Source organism: Ornithorhynchus anatinus, chromosome 3 (genome assembly GCF_004115215.2).
Source record: "Ornithorhynchus anatinus isolate Pmale09 chromosome 3, mOrnAna1.pri.v4, whole genome shotgun sequence".
In the NCBI taxonomy this organism is placed as follows: Eukaryota; Metazoa; Chordata; class Mammalia; order Monotremata; family Ornithorhynchidae; genus Ornithorhynchus; species Ornithorhynchus anatinus.
In genome coordinates, this window is record NC_041730.1 from 81,920,262 (window position 1) to 81,939,186 (window position 18,925).

The 18,925-nt window shown below is 43.0% G+C and overlaps 1 protein-coding gene across 2 annotated transcripts in view; it reads left to right on the forward strand.

The window, feature by feature from the left end:
* The window catches only part of WAPL (WAPL cohesin release factor), a 97,098-nt gene that overhangs the window by 61,903 nt on the left and 16,270 nt on the right, over window positions 1–18,925 (forward strand). For both annotated transcript variants that reach the window (XM_029060073.2, XM_029060074.2), the window contains one exon: window positions 13,670–13,897. In XM_029060073.2, coding sequence (XP_028915906.1) covers window positions 13,670–13,897 — 228 coding nt within the window. The remainder of the gene's footprint in view (window positions 1–13,669; window positions 13,898–18,925) is intronic.

Sequence of the window (18,925 nt, forward strand, 5' to 3'; positions counted from 1 at the left end):
CTAGATTAATTTTAAATAGCCTGACTTGAGCTGTAACGGTATATTCCAGCTTCCAAACACTCCAGAATTGTGGACTAATTGTGGACATACCCAGGATTTGTAAGCCCAACCCCCAACGTGCTATAGGGAATTTAGTTCATATTAGAGTCATATGGAGCCTGGCCTACTAGAAAGAGCTTGGGCTTGGGTGTCGGGACCTAATTTCTAGTTTGCTTGCTGTGTGACCTTGGGCAAGTCACTTAGCGTCTCTTTGCCTCAGTTCTTCTCGCACTGAGACTGTGAGCCTGATGCAAGACAGGGACGGTGTCCAACGTAATTAATTGGTATCTACCGCAGCGCTTAATACAGTGTTCTGCCCACAGAACTTAAATATTATTACTACTGCTACTATATAACAAATGCACACTTTGATGCCACTTAAAGGCATTTTTATTGCCTAATGTTATTACCATGGTTGAGCTTTCTGGTTGGCACTGTTCCCTGTAATGTGCTTGCCCTGACTGTCCACATTTGCCAGGACCCCTGGTAGGCTGATGGGAAGCTGTCCAATAGTGAAGCAAGGAAAGCAGAGAATTCCTACCATACACTCTAGACTGTAAGCTCTTTGTGACCAGGGAACGTATTAACCAGTTTTGTTGTACTCTCCCAAACTCTTAGTACAGTGCTCTGCACACACAATAAGCACTGTAAATACCACTGATTGATAAATTCTCTTAAAAACTATACACAGAAGTTGAAAATATATACTTCTCCCTTTTTAGCAGTCAATTTACATTATGGCTTTTTAATATTAAACTAAATAAGAAGTAACTAATCATTTTTAAAGACAGTTGCACCCTAACACCTGTGCTAAGATTAGACACTGGGCTTAATTTGTGCTAGGTTTTGGTGCTTGCCAAACAAGGTTCAACTCCAAGAACTTTTGAGAGAAATCTGGGGTCGTTTTTGAGGCATTCATTCATTCAATAGTATTTACTGAGTGCTTACTATATGCAGAGCACTGTTCTAAGCGCTTGGAATGTACACTTCGGCAACAGAGAAAATCCCTGCCAATGACGGGCTTACAGTCTAATCGGGGGAGACAGATGGACAAAAACAAGACAAAATCACGATAAATAGAATCAAAAGGATGTACACCTCATTAACAAAATAAATAGGGTAATAAAAATATATAAAAATGAGCACAGTGCTGAGGGGAGGGGGAGGAGCAGAGGGAAAGGGGGCTTAGCTGAGGGGAGGTGAAAGGGGTAAGGGGGAGGGAGCGGAGGGGGAGCAGAGGGGGAGCAGAGGGGGAGCAGAGAGGGAGCAGAGGGAAAAGGTGAAGCTCAATCTGGGAAGGCCTTTTGGAGGAGGTGAGCTCTCCCCTCACCCCCGCTTTATTGATGAGCTTCAGTGGAGTGACCTGCTAACTGGGTGTACTGTGAAATGCCAACAACCACCAGAGCAAGAAGGCATAGCTGATGGAAATAATAGAATGTTATTGAGAAGCAGCTTGGCCTAGTGGAAAGAGCTCAGGCCTGGGAATCAAGAGGACCTAGGTTCTAATTCTAACCCCTGCCACATCGCTGCTGTGTGATATTGGGCCTGTCATTTAACTTCTCTGTGCTTCAGTTCCCTCATGCGCAAAATGCATTTTCAAAAACTGCTCCTCCTCCTCCTTAGACTGCGAGCCCCATGTAAGGCCTAATAATCTTCCAGCTCTTAGTACAGTGCTTGTCACATACTAATCTGCTTAACAAAAACCACATTATTATTATCCTCATAATTTTTCACTTTTCAACACACCCCCTTTCAACCTTTTGAGTCAGGAGGGGACCATTCCTGTCATCTGGGGAGGTGTCAAATTGTAGTATTGTAGCATCTCTCCCAGCACACCTGACTGGATTATTGTGTCAGCCTCCTCTCTGATCTCCCTTCCTCCTGTCTCTCCCCGCTCCAGTCCTTACTTCACTCTTCTGCCCGGATCATCTTCCTACAGAAACGCTCTGGGCATGTCACTCCCCTCCTCAAAAACCTCCAGTGTTTGCCTATCAACCTCTGCATGAAACAAAAACTCCTCACTCTTGGCTTCAAAGCTCTCTTTCACCTTGCCCCCTCCTACCTCACCTCCCTTCTCTCTTTCTGCTGCCCACCCCGTAGACTCCTAGACTCCGCTCCTCTGCCGCACACTTCTGCACCATCCCCCGTTCACACCTATCCTGCAGTCGACCGCTGGGCCACGTCCTACCGCTCTCCTGGAATGCCCTCCCTCCTCACCTCTGCCAAACTAACTCTCTTCCCTTCTTCAAAGCCTTACTGAGAGCTCACCTCCTCCAGGAGGCCTTCCCAGACTGAGCCCCCCCTTTCCCTCTGTTCCCCCTCTCTCCGCCCCCCCCTTCAGCACTGTGCTCATTTGCATATATTATTACCCTATTTATTTTGTTAATGAGGTGTAAATCTCCTTGATTCTATATATCTTGATGATTTCTTGTTTTGTTTTACTTTGCTGTCTCTCCCCTTTAGACTGCGAGCCCGTCATTGGGCAGGGATTGTCTCTATCTGTTGCTGAACTTTACACTCCAAGTGCTTAGTACAGTGCTGTGCGCATAGTAAGCACTCAGTAAATACTAATGAATGAATGAATGAAAGTGCTCAATAACCACTGGTTTAAGACAAATTTGCCATGAGTTTTGAACTTGGAAAATAAATTATTATTATTAATAATAATAATTGCAGTATTTCATAAGCACTTACCAGATGCCAAGCACTGTATTAAGCACTGGGGTAGATAGAAGATAATCAGGTGCCAAATGAGTCTCACAAGTTAGGTAGGAGGAAGAACAGGCATTGAATCCCCATTGTGCAAGAGAGGGAACTGAGGCAAAGAGAAGTTAAATGATTGCCCAATGTCACATAGTAAGCAAATGGCAAAGACAAGGTTAGAAAGCAGGTCCTCTGATTTCCACTAGGCCATGCTGCATCTGTATTCCAATCTTTCTTTTTTTTTCTAGACCATCACATTGTTTTTCTCTGTCCACTCTTCTTAGCCTCACCTCACCTCACCTCATGTTTCATTTCCAACCCACTCCTCCCTGTTGACATTTCCTGGTTTTAAAAAAGCAGGGAAGTAGATGTTACCCTTGCTTTCCAGAGCTCAGTGGTCTGGCAATCCCTGGTTAGGAATGTTTCCCCCTCCCTGTAGTTAAAAGGGTTATGAGGAGAATCACCGCATGCCTCAGCAGGATTGCTGGATTTAAAAAAAAACAAAACCCAAAAACAAAAGAAACCCTAAAAACTGAGAACTACACAAAATTGAACTGAGAAACATTCTTTTTTTTTTTTTCCACCCAACAAAACTTTTGTTAAAATATGTTGGATTCCCATTCAAATGGTGTGCCAGAGAATTAGAATACTGTCATAAGTGAACTGATCCTTAAAAAATGGCTTCCCCACCTGATTTTTTCAAAAAAATTTTGTTGGGGAATAATGAACCAAAAATAAGAAAAATATAAAATTTTGTTGCAAAGTCTTTAAAATTATAAGTAATTGATTATGTTTTCATAAATTTCCATGCGTAAAGTACGAAGATATGGGTGGCTTTGACAGTTTGGGACATACAACTGTTTTAGAAATATAAAATACTTTACTGAAGAAAACAAAAATAACTGAAACAAGAATATATAATCATCATGAGAAAATAGGAGAGGATAATGGATATCCTTGTTCTAGAGAGCCAGGAACTAGATCACATTCAGATATACTTAGGCAAGGAATATTCCAAGTGTTCATCTTTGGGGAGCATTATGTATGTATCATATTCCTCTAAGGTCTCCCAGTCAGGCAGTCAGTTGTATTTATTGAGCACTTACTGTGTGCAGAGCACTGTGCTAAGCTCCAGTGAGAGTAATAATAATTGTGGTACTCTTTAAGCACTTACTATGTGCCAGGCACTGTTATAAGTGCTGGGGTAGATACAAGCTAATTGAGTTGGACACAGTCCCTATCTCACATGGGTCTCACAGTCTTAATCCTCATTTTACAAATGAGGGAACTGAGGCACAGAGATGTGAAGTGACCTGCCCAAGGTAACACAGCAGAAAATATAACAGATTCCCCTCCTCACAACAAGCTCACAGTCTAGAGTGGGAGACAGATATTAATAAACTAATAATAGACGTGCACATAAGAGCTGTGGGGCTGAGGGAAAGATGAATAAAGGGAGCAGATCAGGGCAACAGAGAAGGGAGTGGGAAAAGACATGAAGGCTCAGTTGAGGAAGGCCTCTTGAAGGAGATGTGCATTCAATAAGGCTTTGAAGGTGGATAGAGTAATTGTCAAATATGAAAAGGGAGGGAGTTCCAGGCCGGAGACTGGACATGGGTGAGAGGTTGGCAGTGAGAGAGATGAGATTGGGGTACAGAGAGTAGGTTGGCATTAGGGGAGTGAAGTGTGCAGGCTGGGTATGTTTAAGAGAGCAGCGAGATGAAGTAAGAGGGGGCAAGGTGATTCAGTGCTTTACAGCTGATGATAAGGAGTTTGTTTGATCTGGAGTTGAATGGGCAACGAGTAGAGGTTCTTGAGGAGTGGGGAAACATGGATTGATCGTTTTTGTAGAAAAATGATCCAGGCAATGGAGGTTCTTGAGGAGTGGGAAAACACGGACTGAATGTTTCTGAAGAAAAATGATCTGGGCAGTAGAGTGAAGTAAGTATAGATTGGAGTGGGGAGAGACTGGAGGTGGGGCGGTCAGCCCAGAGGCTGAAGGAATAATCAAAGCGGGATAGGATAAGTTCTTGGATGAAGATGGTAGTAGTTTGGAAGGAGAGGAAATGGTGGATTTTAGCAACGTTGTGAAGGTTGAACTGACAGGATTTAGTGATAGATTGAATGTGTGGGTTAAATGAGAGAGTTGAGTCAAGGATAATGCCAAAGGTGGCAGGCTGTGGGCCAGAAAGGATGGTGGTGCTGTACAAAGTGACCGGAAAATCACAGGGAGGACAACGCTCCCCTATCCCTTCACCGATGGTGTACCTCTCACCCACAGCCCTGGGTCACCTTCATAGTCCGCCTTCTTCGCTCATGTGCACGAGCCGCAGAGCGCTGCTGGCGGAAATCTATATATCAAACTGACTTCGTCTGCTTCAGGTGTATCCTTGTGTGCTTTAACTCTGCCCGGCAAAATTAATTCTCCACCCTTACCAATACCCACGCCCATTGCCCTGACAGACACAACAGCATGTCCTTGAACTACTTCCCACAGAGGTTATTTTGTACAATTGAAAGCCCCTCTCTATTTCTAAGCTCATTCTGGGTGCTGATGATGATGGTATTTGTTAAGCGCTTATTGTGTGCCAAGCACTGTTGTTAGCCCTGGGGTAGATAGAAGATAATCAGGTTGTCCCATATGGGGCTCACAGTCTTAATCCCTATTTTACAGATGAGCTAACTGAGGCACAGAGAAGTAAAGTGACTTTCCCAAGGTCACACAGCAGACAAGTGGTGGATTAGAACCCATGTTCTCTGACTCCCAAGCCCGAGCTCTTTCCATTAAGCCATGCTGGGTGGGAATGGGACTATCAACTCAGTTTTATGGTACTCTCCCAAGTGCTAAGTACAGTGCTCTGCACACAGTAAGCACTCAGTAAATACGATTTATCAATCGCCAACTCTGGTCTGGAATCTACATGATTCCCCGGGGTATAGGAGAATATTTCTGCAGCTGTGTCATTTGGGTCGTGGTCACTGGGTACAGCGGTGGAAGTCGGGAAAGATAAAATAGCCACTCGCAATTGGTCTGGGAGCCGGTCCAGAGTGGAGGCTAGAAAGAAGAGTTCTGGGTCAGCAGGGCAGCCCAAGGTAGAGTATCAATCAGTCATTGGTATTTATTGAGTGCTTGCTATATGTAGAGCACTGCACTCAGAGCTTGGGAGCATACAGTACAACGGAGTTGGTGGTCACATTCCCCGTGTACAACAAGCTCACAGTCCAGTAGAGTTGGCCAGACAGTGGCCGCTCCAGCCAGCTGGAAGTCAGGGATTCACATGGAGATAATGGGTGTGGTGATAGAGCATTCTTAAACCTGCACAGATACTCCTTACGCGGTTTGGAAGTCTGCTGTATGTAATCTTTAATTGCTAAAATGGTGACCACCCTTTTCCAACTTCTTATACTCTGAATAAGCTTAATATATTCTGAACAATTAAATCCTGCTTTGTAAAATAAGTGAAGTTTTCCTTTTGTTTCTCATATCGTAGGTATTTTTTGAATTTCTATATCACCTTCTCCCTAACACACTCAATTCACTATATTTATTCTGCCTTGTCATTGCATCATCCTACTTTAAGTAAGGAAACTGGGGCACTGTAATTTGCTTGAAACTACACAGTTTTAAAAAAAAGTGGAGCTTTGTGACTAAAAGTCCAGATCTTTCTATGCCAGACTCTGCTGGTTTTGGCATGACCAACTCTGTTTCATTCCCCTCTCCCAAGCGCGGTGCACATAGTAAGCACTCAGTAAATATGATAGATTCATCTTTATTAAGCATCATAATAAATCATCACATTTAAACATCTGCTGTCAAAGCATTGACCTGTCTACTCAACAACATCAACCACTCTTCATCTCAGATAACGGGAAGTCATGACCAGTCCAGTCATCAACAGTAGCAGCAGCATGGCCTACTAGGACTATGGGATTTGGGCTCTACTCTCACCTCTTCTACTTCCGCAAGTCACTCAAGTTCTGTGCCTCAATTTCTTCATCTGTAAAATCGGGATTAAATGCCTGGTCTCTGTCCTCCGTAGACTGTGAGCTCCATGTGAGACGGGTACCCTGTCTGATCTGACAATCCTAAATTTGTCCCAGTGTTCAGTATAGCGTTTGGCACGTAGAAAGCATTCAAGGCTACAGTTACTATGGGAGGAAGTCTTGTCACTCCAATCTGATTTACTGCATGCACTGAAAAAGTTATCATCGATAAATGCATTTGGTGGTGAAGAAGCACCTGCAGATTGCAACTACTAGAAAAACCTTCAGTGTATATTCCAAGTTTTTCCTGGCAGAACGTTGCTCTTTTTCAAAGAGGCTAAGTCATCTCAGAATTTGGTGGAATCCTTGTTCCAATTAAATAGTACCATCTGGGGGCCATGCTGGCTCTGCCACTTGTCCGCTGTGTGACTGCGGGCAAATCACTTAACTTCTCTGTGGCTCAGTTACCTCATCTGGAAAATGGAGATTAACTGTGAGCCTCGTGTGGGACAACCTGATAACCCTGTATCTACCCCAGTGCTTAGAACAGTACTCTGCACATAGTAAGCACTTAACAAATACCAACATTATTATTAGCCACAAGCTTCAATTTGAGAGGAGTAACCGCTAGGAGGTTTTACTTACTGGCCAAATACTGGCCTGGTGACTTTATGGTGCTAGGTTTGAGATGGCCTTTGAGGTTGTAAAACAGTTTGATTTTGATATTTTTGAAACAGTCGGTTGTATTTATTGAGTGCTGTGTGCAGAGCACTGTACTGAGCGTTTGGGGGAGTACAGTGTAAGAATATGATGATGTTGAGTTCTGGGTGCAGAGCACTGTATTAAGCGCTTGGGAGAGTACAATGTAAGAATATAACAGACACATACCCTGCCCATATAAGATATGGCAGATCTTTGTGGAGTCGGATTGCAAGTAATGCCATCTAGGTTACAGGTCTCACTAAGGATGTGAATGCAGGTAATAATAGTATTAATAATAGCTATGGTACTTGTTAAGCACTTACTATATATACACTGTTCAAAGTACTGGGGTAGATACAAGTTAACCAGGTTGGACACAGTCCCTGTCCCACAGGGGGCTCTTTTTCCAGATGAGGTAACTGAGGCCCAGAGAAGTTAAGTGACTTGCCCAAGATCACCCAGCAGACATGTGATGGAGCTGGGATTAGAGGCCTGGTCCTAGTGACTCCCAGGTCCACGCTGTACCCACTAAGCCATGCTGCAGGTGTTAATGCTGTGCAGTGTAGATGACTGAGGGCCTGTGGAGCAGAGTTGTCGCCTGTGAATTAAATGCTGCCCAAAGCCTCTGAGCAGCTGTGCAGGCCACCACTGCCACCCAAAACACTGGAGCACTGAAGCCCATTGCAACCACAGACACCGTGGATGCCAAAATGCATTGATACAAGTTTTGCAGGCACAGTCAATCTTAGTTCATAGTTTAGTGACTCAATTTACCCATATTTGGAAGCACAACTGTGGAGGCAGAGTACTTTCAATTGTAATTGATTACACAGGGAAGTTTCCTTGTCATATTTCTGAGTATCAGGAAGGAGGCTTAAAAGGAGTGTCTGTCTTTCAGCTTTGCTGTAAGGTTGGGAAGTTTCATTTGGATAAATTCAACTCAGATTTAATGGGTCAACTCTTTGTGTGGAGCATGAGTTACATAAGTAATCCAAATGGTAATAACTAGGGCATTATTTCTGTGACTTTCACAAAAACCTTTGCAAGTTTTACATTAAGAAAAATCAGAGTGAATTTGGGGCCCATTGCTATCATGCTGGGTTATTTCATAAGAACTTTCCTCATAGTTTTCATATTTTGGGTTTTTTTTATGTTTTAGTTTTGTTGGGGGTAGGGTAGTAACCTTCAATGCCTGTATTGTCTAATCTTAATATACTTCATTTTATGCAAACTTTAACCACAGAGTGGAGTGGTAAGTGAGGTAATTAGTCAATCAGTGACATTTATTTGCTACCTACTGTGTGCAGAGCACTGTTCTAACTGCTTGGGTGAGTAACAAAGAGTTAGAAGACTTGATTCTCTCTCTGCTCCTGCATGCAACCCAACACCCCACCCTCTCCTCAAAACCCAAGGAGCTTACAGTGTGGCCAAGGAGACAGGACACTTAACCAAATTGTGGGAAGCAGCATGAAAGAGCAGGGCCTGGGAGTCAGAGAACCTGGTCGTAATCCCGGCTCCACCACCTGTCTGCTGTGTGACCTTGGGCAAGTCATTTAACTTCTCTGTGCTTCATCTGCAAAATGGGGATTGAATCCTCCCCCCTCCAATTGAGATTGTTAGCCTTATGTAGAACAGGGACGATGTTTAAACCTGAAGATCTTGTATCTACCCCAGCCCTTAGAACAGCGCTTCACCTATAGTAAACTCTTAATGAATACATAAAAGTGTTGCAGATAGAGGGAGTAGTAGGTTATATAAAATGTACTTAAGTATTATGGGAGTTGTGTTATCTTAAGCACATAAATTGGGGAATTAAAGATTATCTGGGGAAGACCACCTGGAGAAGATATTGTCTCAGAAGGACTTTGAAGATGGGGAGAGGTGTGGACTAGTTGTGGACAGGGAATGTGTTTGCTTATTGTATTGTACCCTCCCCAGTGCTCAGTACAGTGTTCTTTCTGCACATGGTACGTGCTTAGTAAATGCAATTGAGTGAATGAATGGTCTATCAGATTGGAAAAGGGAGGGAGTCCCAGAAACGTGAGAGGGCATGAACAAGAGGTCAAGGGAAAGGAGAGGGGAGTTGACAAGTGATAAGCTCAGAGCACTAAAGTCTTGTTAAAAATACCCATCAATATATTTTACCATTATGGTTCTCCTGCCTAGATTGTACGCAGGTCATATTTACTGCCTTGTTAAAGTAAAGGATAGGGGCTTTCTCCGAAGGTGGCAGACAACCAGTAACTGAAACAAAGGAAGAACAAAAAGAGAGCTGGGTGAAGGGGAAAAAAAATCCTTTACAAAGGGAAGAAAAACAGGTAGATGGCGTTCACCATCTTCTAAGAAACTGAAAAGGTTCCCCTAAGTACCAGTGCAGCATCAGGACCAGAAGGAACGGACCATGAACTAGACTGTTCCCCGTTCATGTATCACCCTCTTCTCCCTTTGTATCTTCACTCATCCTGTCAGATATCCAACGCTTCCTGAAGTCTTGGGTCCCAGGAAGTGCCCTTCTCTCTCCTCTTCCTTCTGCAGTTGTGACAGGCAGCCAGCACAATATTCTGCTTAGGGAAGGACTGGGAGAGAAGGCGTCTGCCCATTTTTGTCATTGTGAAATTAATATAGGTATTTTGAAGCCAGACTAGCCCAGGATTGTTTGAAGTAATGGAAGTTGAAATACGAATTCAGAAGTGTAGTTGGCAGTTGTAAATGATTTTGTATCACTTGTTTGGACTTTTCATGCTCCACCAAGGTGAATAATAATCCAGAATGCTAGGTCTCTAGCTAGATAATAAGATACCTCATGTTTTTTGCATGACTATTTCTAAAATGTTTTGCAACAAAGTATAGGTGGAAATTTTGACAGTAGTGGGTAGATGTATTTTATTGTATAAGAAACATGGCCTTTTTACTACCAAATGGTATTTAACTTTCAATCTTTCATCTGGCTGCACATCCAAAAATTTTGACATTTCAAAGAAAGAAAATAGTCTTGCAGATGGATGCTTAAAATCTGTCTGTATCCTCCCCAAAGCCCTTATGCCTATCAGCTTTTCTCAAGGCTTTCTTTCAGTTATGGACTTTCCTGTTGGTGGGTTTGATTGGATATGAGCAGCATGGGGTACTGGCTAGAGCCTGGGCCTGGGAGTCAGAAAGTCATGGGTTCTAATGCTGGCTCTGCCACTTGTCTGCTGTGTGGCCTTGGGCAAATCACTTCACTTCTCTGTGCCTCAGTTCCCTCATCTGTAAAATGGGGATTAAGACTGTGATTCCCATGTGGGACAGGGACCATGTCTGTCCCAATGATCCATTATCTACCCCCGTGCTTAAGAACAGTGCTTGGCACATAGTAAGTGCTTAACAAATGCCATAATTATTATTACTACTGTTATATGAGGGGGAAATAACCAACAACTTCAGAATTTTACCCAGAATCCTTGAGTATGAAAGATGATTTCTTGTGAGCACCATCTTTGTGTTTAAGTAGGCTATGGGAATTGAATTAGATATCTGAAGAGGAAGAGTAGGCATTATTCCCATTTTATGGAGTAGGAGGTGAAGGCTTGGATAATTACACCTGAGTGATGCATGTAGCAAGCAGTGGAGCCAGGATTAGAACTATGATGCCCTCCCTAATCTTTATCCCCAGCCATCCCTCCCTACACTGTTAAACTGACTGACAAAAGTGGGTTGTGTGGAGTGATAAAAAAAAATCCAGTGAAATTACAGAGAATAGAAGGTTATTAATTTGTTCCGAGCTCAGGATTTTCCAGATGCCATTTCTTCATTAGTGGATAATGGACACTCAGTTGGAGGAAGAGCTTTGTTTCACAAATCCTTCAGTGTCCTGTTGGATCAACTTTACAGTTGTTGTTCTAGTGCAGGAGGGGGCTCAAAAGGAAAAACAAGAAAAAGCAAAAACCATATCTGCGTTCTCTAGACTAATATCCCACAAAAGGCGGGTAAAGCACTAACTACTGAACGGCCCCTTTAAATTTAGTGGACTGGACCAGAGTGGGGAAGGGAGCCTTGGAGGGATAGTAGTAGTAGTATTTAATAGTATTTAATAAGTGTGAACTACATGCAGATCACTGTACTAAACCCCGGAGAAAAAACACACAGATTATTGGCATACATGGTCCCCTGACCCTCAAAATAGGGTGGGGAGGAGTTTAACATAAGAGGAAAGGTGAAATAATAATAGTAAAAACAAAATAAAAAGCAACTGCAGGCGTAGCTCCTCATCTTCCCTCCCAAGCCCGGTCCTCTCCCAGACTTCTCCATCACCGTGGATGGCACGACCATCCTTCCCGTCCCGCAGGCCCGCAATCTCGGTGTCATCCTTGACTCGTCCCTCTCGTTCACCCCACACATCGTATCCGTTACCAAGACCTGCTGGTTTCACCTCTACAATATTGCCAAGATCCGCCCTTTCCTCTCCACCCAAACGGCTACCTTACTATTACGGGCTCTCGTTATATCCCGGCTAGACTACTGTGTCAGCCTTCTCTCTGACCTCCCTTCCTCCTCTCTCGCCCCGCTCCGGTCTATTCTTCACTCCGCTGCCCGGCTCATCTTCCCGCAGAAACGATCTGGGCATGTCACTCCCCTTCTTAAACAACTCCAGTGGTTGCCTATCGACCTCCGCTCCAAACAAAAACTCCTCACTCTAGGCTTCAAGGCTCTCCATCACCTTGCCCCTTCCTACCTCTCCTCCCTTCTCTCTTTCTACCGCCCACCCCGCACGCTCCGCTCCTCTGCCGCCCACCTCCTCGCCGTCCCTCGGTCTCGCCTATCCCGCCGTCGACCCCTGGGTCACGTCCTCCCGCGGTCCTGGAACGCCCTCCCTCCTCACCTCCGCCAAACTGATTCTCTTTCCCTCTTCAAAACCTTACTTAAAAATCACCTCCTCCAAGAGGCGTTCCCAGACTGAGCTCCTCTTCCCCCTCTACTCCCTCTGCCATCCCCCCTTTACCTCTCCGCAGCTAAAGCCTCATTTTCCCCTTTTCCCTCTGCTCCTCCACCTCTCCCTTCCCATCCCCACAGCACCGTACCCGTCTGCTCAACTGTATATATTTTCGTTACCCTATTTATTTTGTTAATGAATTGTACATCGCCTCGATTCTATTTAGTTGCCATTGTTTTTACGAGATGTTCTTCCCCTTGATGCTGTTTAGTGCCATTGTTCTTGTCTGTCCGTCTCCCCCGATTAGACTGTCAGCCCGTCAAACGGCAGGGACTGTCTCTATCTGTTGCCGACTTGTTCATCCCAAGCGCTTAGTACAGTGCTCTGCACATAGTAAGCGCTCAATAAATACTATTGAATGAATGAATGAATGAGTTGGCACAGGGGAGTTGGGAGGAATATCAGGGGTCGGTTGGGAAGAGCAGCCAATCAGAGTTAGGCATATGCAGGACCTTCTGATAAGGGTAGTGTCTGCCATGTGCGAACATGCTAAAAACAAAACAAACCAGTAATGGGTGTCAGGTGCTCAATTTTGATCAACATTCACGTTTTCCCACAGCCTATTTTTGGTCTTGCTCTAATTTTCGTGGAGGTTCTGGTGCTAGTTTAATTTACATGAGGTAACCCAATTTCCGAAGTGATGATTTTTAGAAGTTGCCTGGGGTTTTTTTTATGTTTTGGGGGGGGGGGAGGGGTTGCCTAGTAAAAGACTCTTTAAATGTTTATCTTGCTCGAGTTTGGCATTTAGAAGAAAAATCACAGGAAAACAATGTTCTCTACATTGGCCAAAAGTCATTTGTGGGTCAGAAGAGGTTTGTAGGCCTTCAACCCCACCCCTATTTTCTCCCCGGCTTTGTCACCCCTTCTCTCTTGTCTAATACTTTTGAAACAGAGGACCTATCCCAGCATTAGTAATTAGGTGAGACGGAGTAGAGAAAAAGCAAACAAGAACAGCCTTTGGATTAATAATAATAAAAATGTAGCAAAGATGATCAGTGTGCTACTTGAATGTGGCTTGGAGAAACTCTGGAGGAGTCTAAAGTACTTGAAAAAGTTGGTCCCATAAGAAATTGTGACCTAGAATATCAGTTTGTTTCAAAAATGCAGTTTTTCGCTTTCATCATACTACCACTGATTTCTGTAACCTGGCATGCAAGAATTATCAACTAGAATGTTGTGATTTTTGTTTCCTTTATGTTTCTTTGGCTTAATGTTCAATATGTTCAAAATCGACCACGAATTACTGATGTGACCTTATTTTTGTTTTTATTTAAGAATCTGTCCCTTTGTACAGCAGCTCTAATGTACATCCTGAGTAGAGACCGTTTGAATATGGATCTTGACAGAGCTAGTCTGGATCTCATGATTCGCCTCTTGGAATTGGAACAAGATGCTTCATCTGCTAAGTTGCTCAATGAAAAAGATATGAACAAAATCAAAGAAAAAATCAGGCGACTCTGTGAAACTGTACACAACAAACATCTTGATCTAGAAAATATCACGGTGAGTTTTCTTTGTCTCCTTGAAAGTTCTTTATTTGAACTGTTTTGTGATGGTACTTTTTGCTCAGGGAAATTCTTTTCAAGTTGTAGTACATCGTCAACAGCTTATAGAATGGCTTTAGGTGGCATTTTAAGGTCGATGGTTGGCAGTCTTGGAAGAAGTACATTTTTTGACTGTTTTAATAGGCTCCATTAAGTGGCTTATCTTGATCCTGATGTAAACAGAAACCCCACCTTTCACTTTTGAGGCAGTCTTGTGCACTCCCCCCCCCCCCCCCCATAGTATTTTCAAGGAGTACAGATATAGGCTACCCCAGCTCTTCCAGCCCACACCTTATTCCAGAGCAGACAGAACCATGGTTTTGTCGGGCCTCCTCCCAAGTTCAGTAACTGCGGCAAAACCACCTTTGCCCTTTATACTCTGTAGCAGCCATTTCTAAATCACCATCACTGAACTGGATCACTCCAGATCTCCTAGCATTTAGGCAGCTTCCCTAAAGGGCATGAGCAGTCTGCATCTTCTGTGTCATGCCTAATGCACCCTGGCAATAGGGTAAAAGTGGGACCAAGGAGCTGCTGGTCTTGGCTGCTATATGCTGGAAGCAGAATCCCCACAGAGCAGCTGTCACACCCTCAAAATGGCTTGTGCTCGAAAGGAGATCTGCTGCACCCCACACCCAACTCTGGAGGCTGTCTGCATGAGTGGGAGGAGAGAGTACAATCCTTCCGTCCACTTTCTCTCATCGTTCAATTATAGACCAAATAATCATGCCAGTACCTTTTCAAAATCAGTAGAAGGAACAGAGCCATCCTTTAGAAAAGGAAAGAGTTTTTTTTAAGTATCTGAATCGAAGTCATGATTTGAAAAAAAAAACCCAAATAAAAAACTGCAGTACCCAAGGTCTGTAGTGCAGGAATTGTGTGCTTGGAGAAGCCCACATTAAAGAGAACTCGTGCTGTGTAAACCACCCGTTCTGATCCGCCCCCCTCCAAAAGCACACTTTTCCAAACAAGCTGCCATTGTCAGATTAATGATGCCCTAATTCCCAAGCAATGTTCATTGAGTGTATGTATATTGCCTGCTTCACTTGGAGAGATTGCCTTTCCTAACCGCCAGTGCAGATGTGTCTGCAAGGAGCTACCAAATACGGATGCTTTGTTGGAAACGCATAGCTCCATGTGGTGTGGAGTATTGGGAATTAGCTTACTCTTGAGGGTTGATAGTTATGGATTTGTTAAATCACCTATATCACCATGTAGTTGCCAGCAAAGCTGCATAATAGTGCAGAATGTTCAGTGATTATTTTTTCACATTTTAAAAATCAATCAATAATATTTATTGGGTATGCGGAGCACTGTGTTAGGCAGTGTTCGGTGCTAGGAGCAGGCCTAGAAACACTGAAGTGTAGTAGAAAGACTGCAGAACTGGGAATCAGGAGAACAGGGACTAGTTTTCACTCTGTTAATCGCCTGCTGTACGGCATTGGGCAAGTCACTTAACTTCTCTGTGCCATCCTTTCCTCATCTGTAAGATAATAATTGTGGTATTTGTTAAACACGTAAGGTGTACCAGGCACTGTCCTGAGCATTGAATTGAATACAAATTGGGTTGGATACAGTCCCTGTACCATGTGGGGCTCACAGTCTTAATCCCCGTTTTATAGGTGGTGGTAGGTGACGCACAGAGAAGCGAAGTGATTTGCCCAAGGTCACAGCAGACAAGTGGCATCACGGGATTAGAACCCAGGTCCTTCTGACTCCCAGGCCCATGCTCTGTCCATGAGACCTGTGCTGTAAAAATGGGGATTAAATACTTGTTCTCCCTCTCCCTTAGGCTGAGAGCTCCATGTACATCAGGAACTGAGTCTGATCTGATTGCATTGTTATCTGTCTTGGTGGGTTTAGCACAGGGGTTGGTCCAGAGTAAGAATAGCACAATTATGATTACAACTGTTAAACTCTTGAGAGAATACAGTAGAATTAGTAGACATAATCCCTGCACTCCGTAAATTTACATTCCAGAGGGGAAAACAGACATTAAATTTTACTCTTCTAAGCACTTAGAACAGTGACAGTGCTTACAGCAGTGGCTGGCACATAATAAGCAATTAACAACTACTATTAAAATAGATAAATACATTCGTGGGCAGGGAATTGGTCCAACTCTGTAGTGTGCCCTCCCAAGCTTAGTTCAGCAGTGCTCAGCACACAGTAAGAACTCAGTAAATCCTGTTGGGTGATCAATTAAACTGAGGATTTGTTTGCTTGGGGTATTAAACATTTAGGAATAATTCCCCTAAGTTGTAGCTATATTGATGATGGATCATTATAGCTCCTGTTTTAGAAATTTTTATTGTAAATCCTCGAAAAACCCATATGAGTATTTAACCACAGCTTTAACCCTAGTATTTAACCATAGCCATAATGATGATGAAAGTATTTACTGCTTAAGAGGAAGGGAGAACAGATATTGTACACTCTGAACACTTAGTATAGTGCTCTGCACACAGTAAGCTCTCAATAAATCCAATTGAATGAATGAATTCATTTTATAGGCCCAGGGAAGTAAAGTTAGTTGGCCCCAGATCATACTGCAGGCAAGTGATAGTGCTGGAACGATAATCAAGGTCTTCCGGCTCAGGCTCTATGCTCTTTTCACTAGGCCCTGCCCAATAAATGTCCTCACACTTTACTTCCGAGCAGCAGTACAGCCCAGACATAGTATTGGAGTGGGTGTGCAATTCCACCTCTGTAACAATATGGCTTCCCCCTTTTCCTCTCTTCTCCCGACTTCAAATCCTAAAATGTCTGAAAGCTAGGAAACATGAGGAAGGAACTACGCCGAGAAGCAGTGTAACCTAGTGGAAAGAGCATAGGCCTGGGCAGAGGTCCTGGGTTCTAATATTGACTCTTCCAGTTGCCTGCTATATGACCTTGGGCAATCCAGTTCTCTGTGCCTGTTACCTCATCTGTAAAATGGAGATTAAGACTTTGAGGCCACATGGGACATGGACTGTGTCCAACCGAATTAACTTGTATCTACCCCAGTGCTTAGTACTGTGGCTGGCACATAATAAGCACTTAAATACTATTTAAAGAAAAAAATACAAGTGTCCTGCCAAACCTTTGCTGTACTCTGACCCTGGTAGTTTGGCTTTGGTATTGAACTCACCCTATTTCATCAGCAAAAAGTTTGCATGCTCAGAGACAATTTCTCTAGGGCTTCCAGGACAAATGGGAAAATTTCAAGGAGGAGGCTTTATTCAGGCTTTGATACCCAGCCTTGTGTCAATATTTGATGCATTCAGGCTACTTTATGGAAACATAAATTAGTGAGTTATGTTTTCTTTTCATTTCTATTTTTTCGTGGAGCACATTGTTATAAATCCTATTGGATTACTAAAACAGGGAAAAAAAATAATTTTAAATATTCAGGGCCAATTAAAAGTGCATGGAGGGCTTTCATTCATTCACCCCCAGGGTACTAGTACTTTGTGCGATTTAGAATGGAATATGGCTGAATCTATGTGAACAATGTAAAGTGGCAAATAGGTCTGTTTAATTGGTTAAATTAAAAATAAAATGTTTAATAAAAAATTTAAAAATAGATCTGGTAAAATAGTCTAATTTGCAGTAAACAACTTTAGAACTGTTTTGGGCAGCTTTATTTAAGTCAGCTTCACTCAAACCCCTCAGATATTTATGCCTAACAGAGGTTGAAGCAGTAGCCTTGCTAACACCACCATTAAACACCAAAGGCAGTTAAAAATTCATGAGCAATATTTAATTACTGCAGTATTGATTAAATCAAGTTTAGGATCTTATCTTTTGCCGTCTTTTGATCCTAGAAGATTTTTTGTCTTCAGTATTACATCAGCGAGTTTTGCATTATCATCTACTTTTAAAACTGTTCTCATCATTAGCACATAGGTTTTTTTCTTTTTTACATATATGTAGGGTTAAGCATTTTTTCTGATTTAAAAATATATATTGCAAGGCAAATCCGAGAGTAGGGGAAGCATTTCAGCTTCTAAATTAGCAGAAGGGATGTTTTACGGATTAACAAGTGAACAAGAAATTGATAAATTTGTTTTCATCTTTTGGGTAGGAATTGCAGGTTTCTCTGGCCTCACGCATGGATCTTTCCAGCAGTCTAGATTTAAACGTTTCCCACCCCCCCCCCCCCCACCAAGGAGTTAGAAGTGTGAGAGTTTAAAAAAAAAAACAAAAAAGAATTGATAGTGCAAGAGAGAGTTCCATTAGAGCTGTTAGTGGGGCTATTTTCAAGGTAATACATTGCTTAGTCCTTGGGACAAAGCAAATGGTTGATCTTTTATTGTATTAGGATTCTGTTAAAGCTTGCTACAATCATTTACAGTCCTGCTGGGGTCTTTGTTCTGTAGTTTGAGGAAGGATCCCTTCCCACAGTTTCAAAACTTTCCACCCTCCCCATCTGGGCCCAGGCTTCAGGGATGGGCGGGGAGGGTGTCCAATATATAGACGGATGAGGTTGTTCTTAAAAGCAAATTCGTAGCAGCAGCAACAGCAGACTTTGAGTGTCGTATGGTGCACTGCTTGGAAAGTACAGAGTAACAAAGATATCCATGGGCCAGTTCCATTAATGCCCTTGTATAAGTCAGTTTAATATTATGCAGGAAAAAAAATGGCCCAGTTAAAACTCTCACCCTTTTTCCTTAGGGAAAATGGATGTCCTTAACACTTTCCTCTTGCACTCTTTTCTTAGAACATACCCTTAGGGAATAGCGAAGGACTCTATGAGCCCCAGGTGGGATGGGAACTGTGTCCAACCTGATTAACTCCAGCACTTAGAACAGTGCTTGACCCACAGGATATGCTTCAAAAATGCAATAATAATAATATTCCAAGTGTACCTATTATGCTGGACTTCTTGGACTGCACTTCTTGCTTTTTAGCTAAGTTGAATCCCAATGATTTCGTCCTTTAGTGAAGTGGAAGTTAGATGTCAGTTGTGTTTCAGATATGACTCTAACTTCTTTAAACGCCTCTG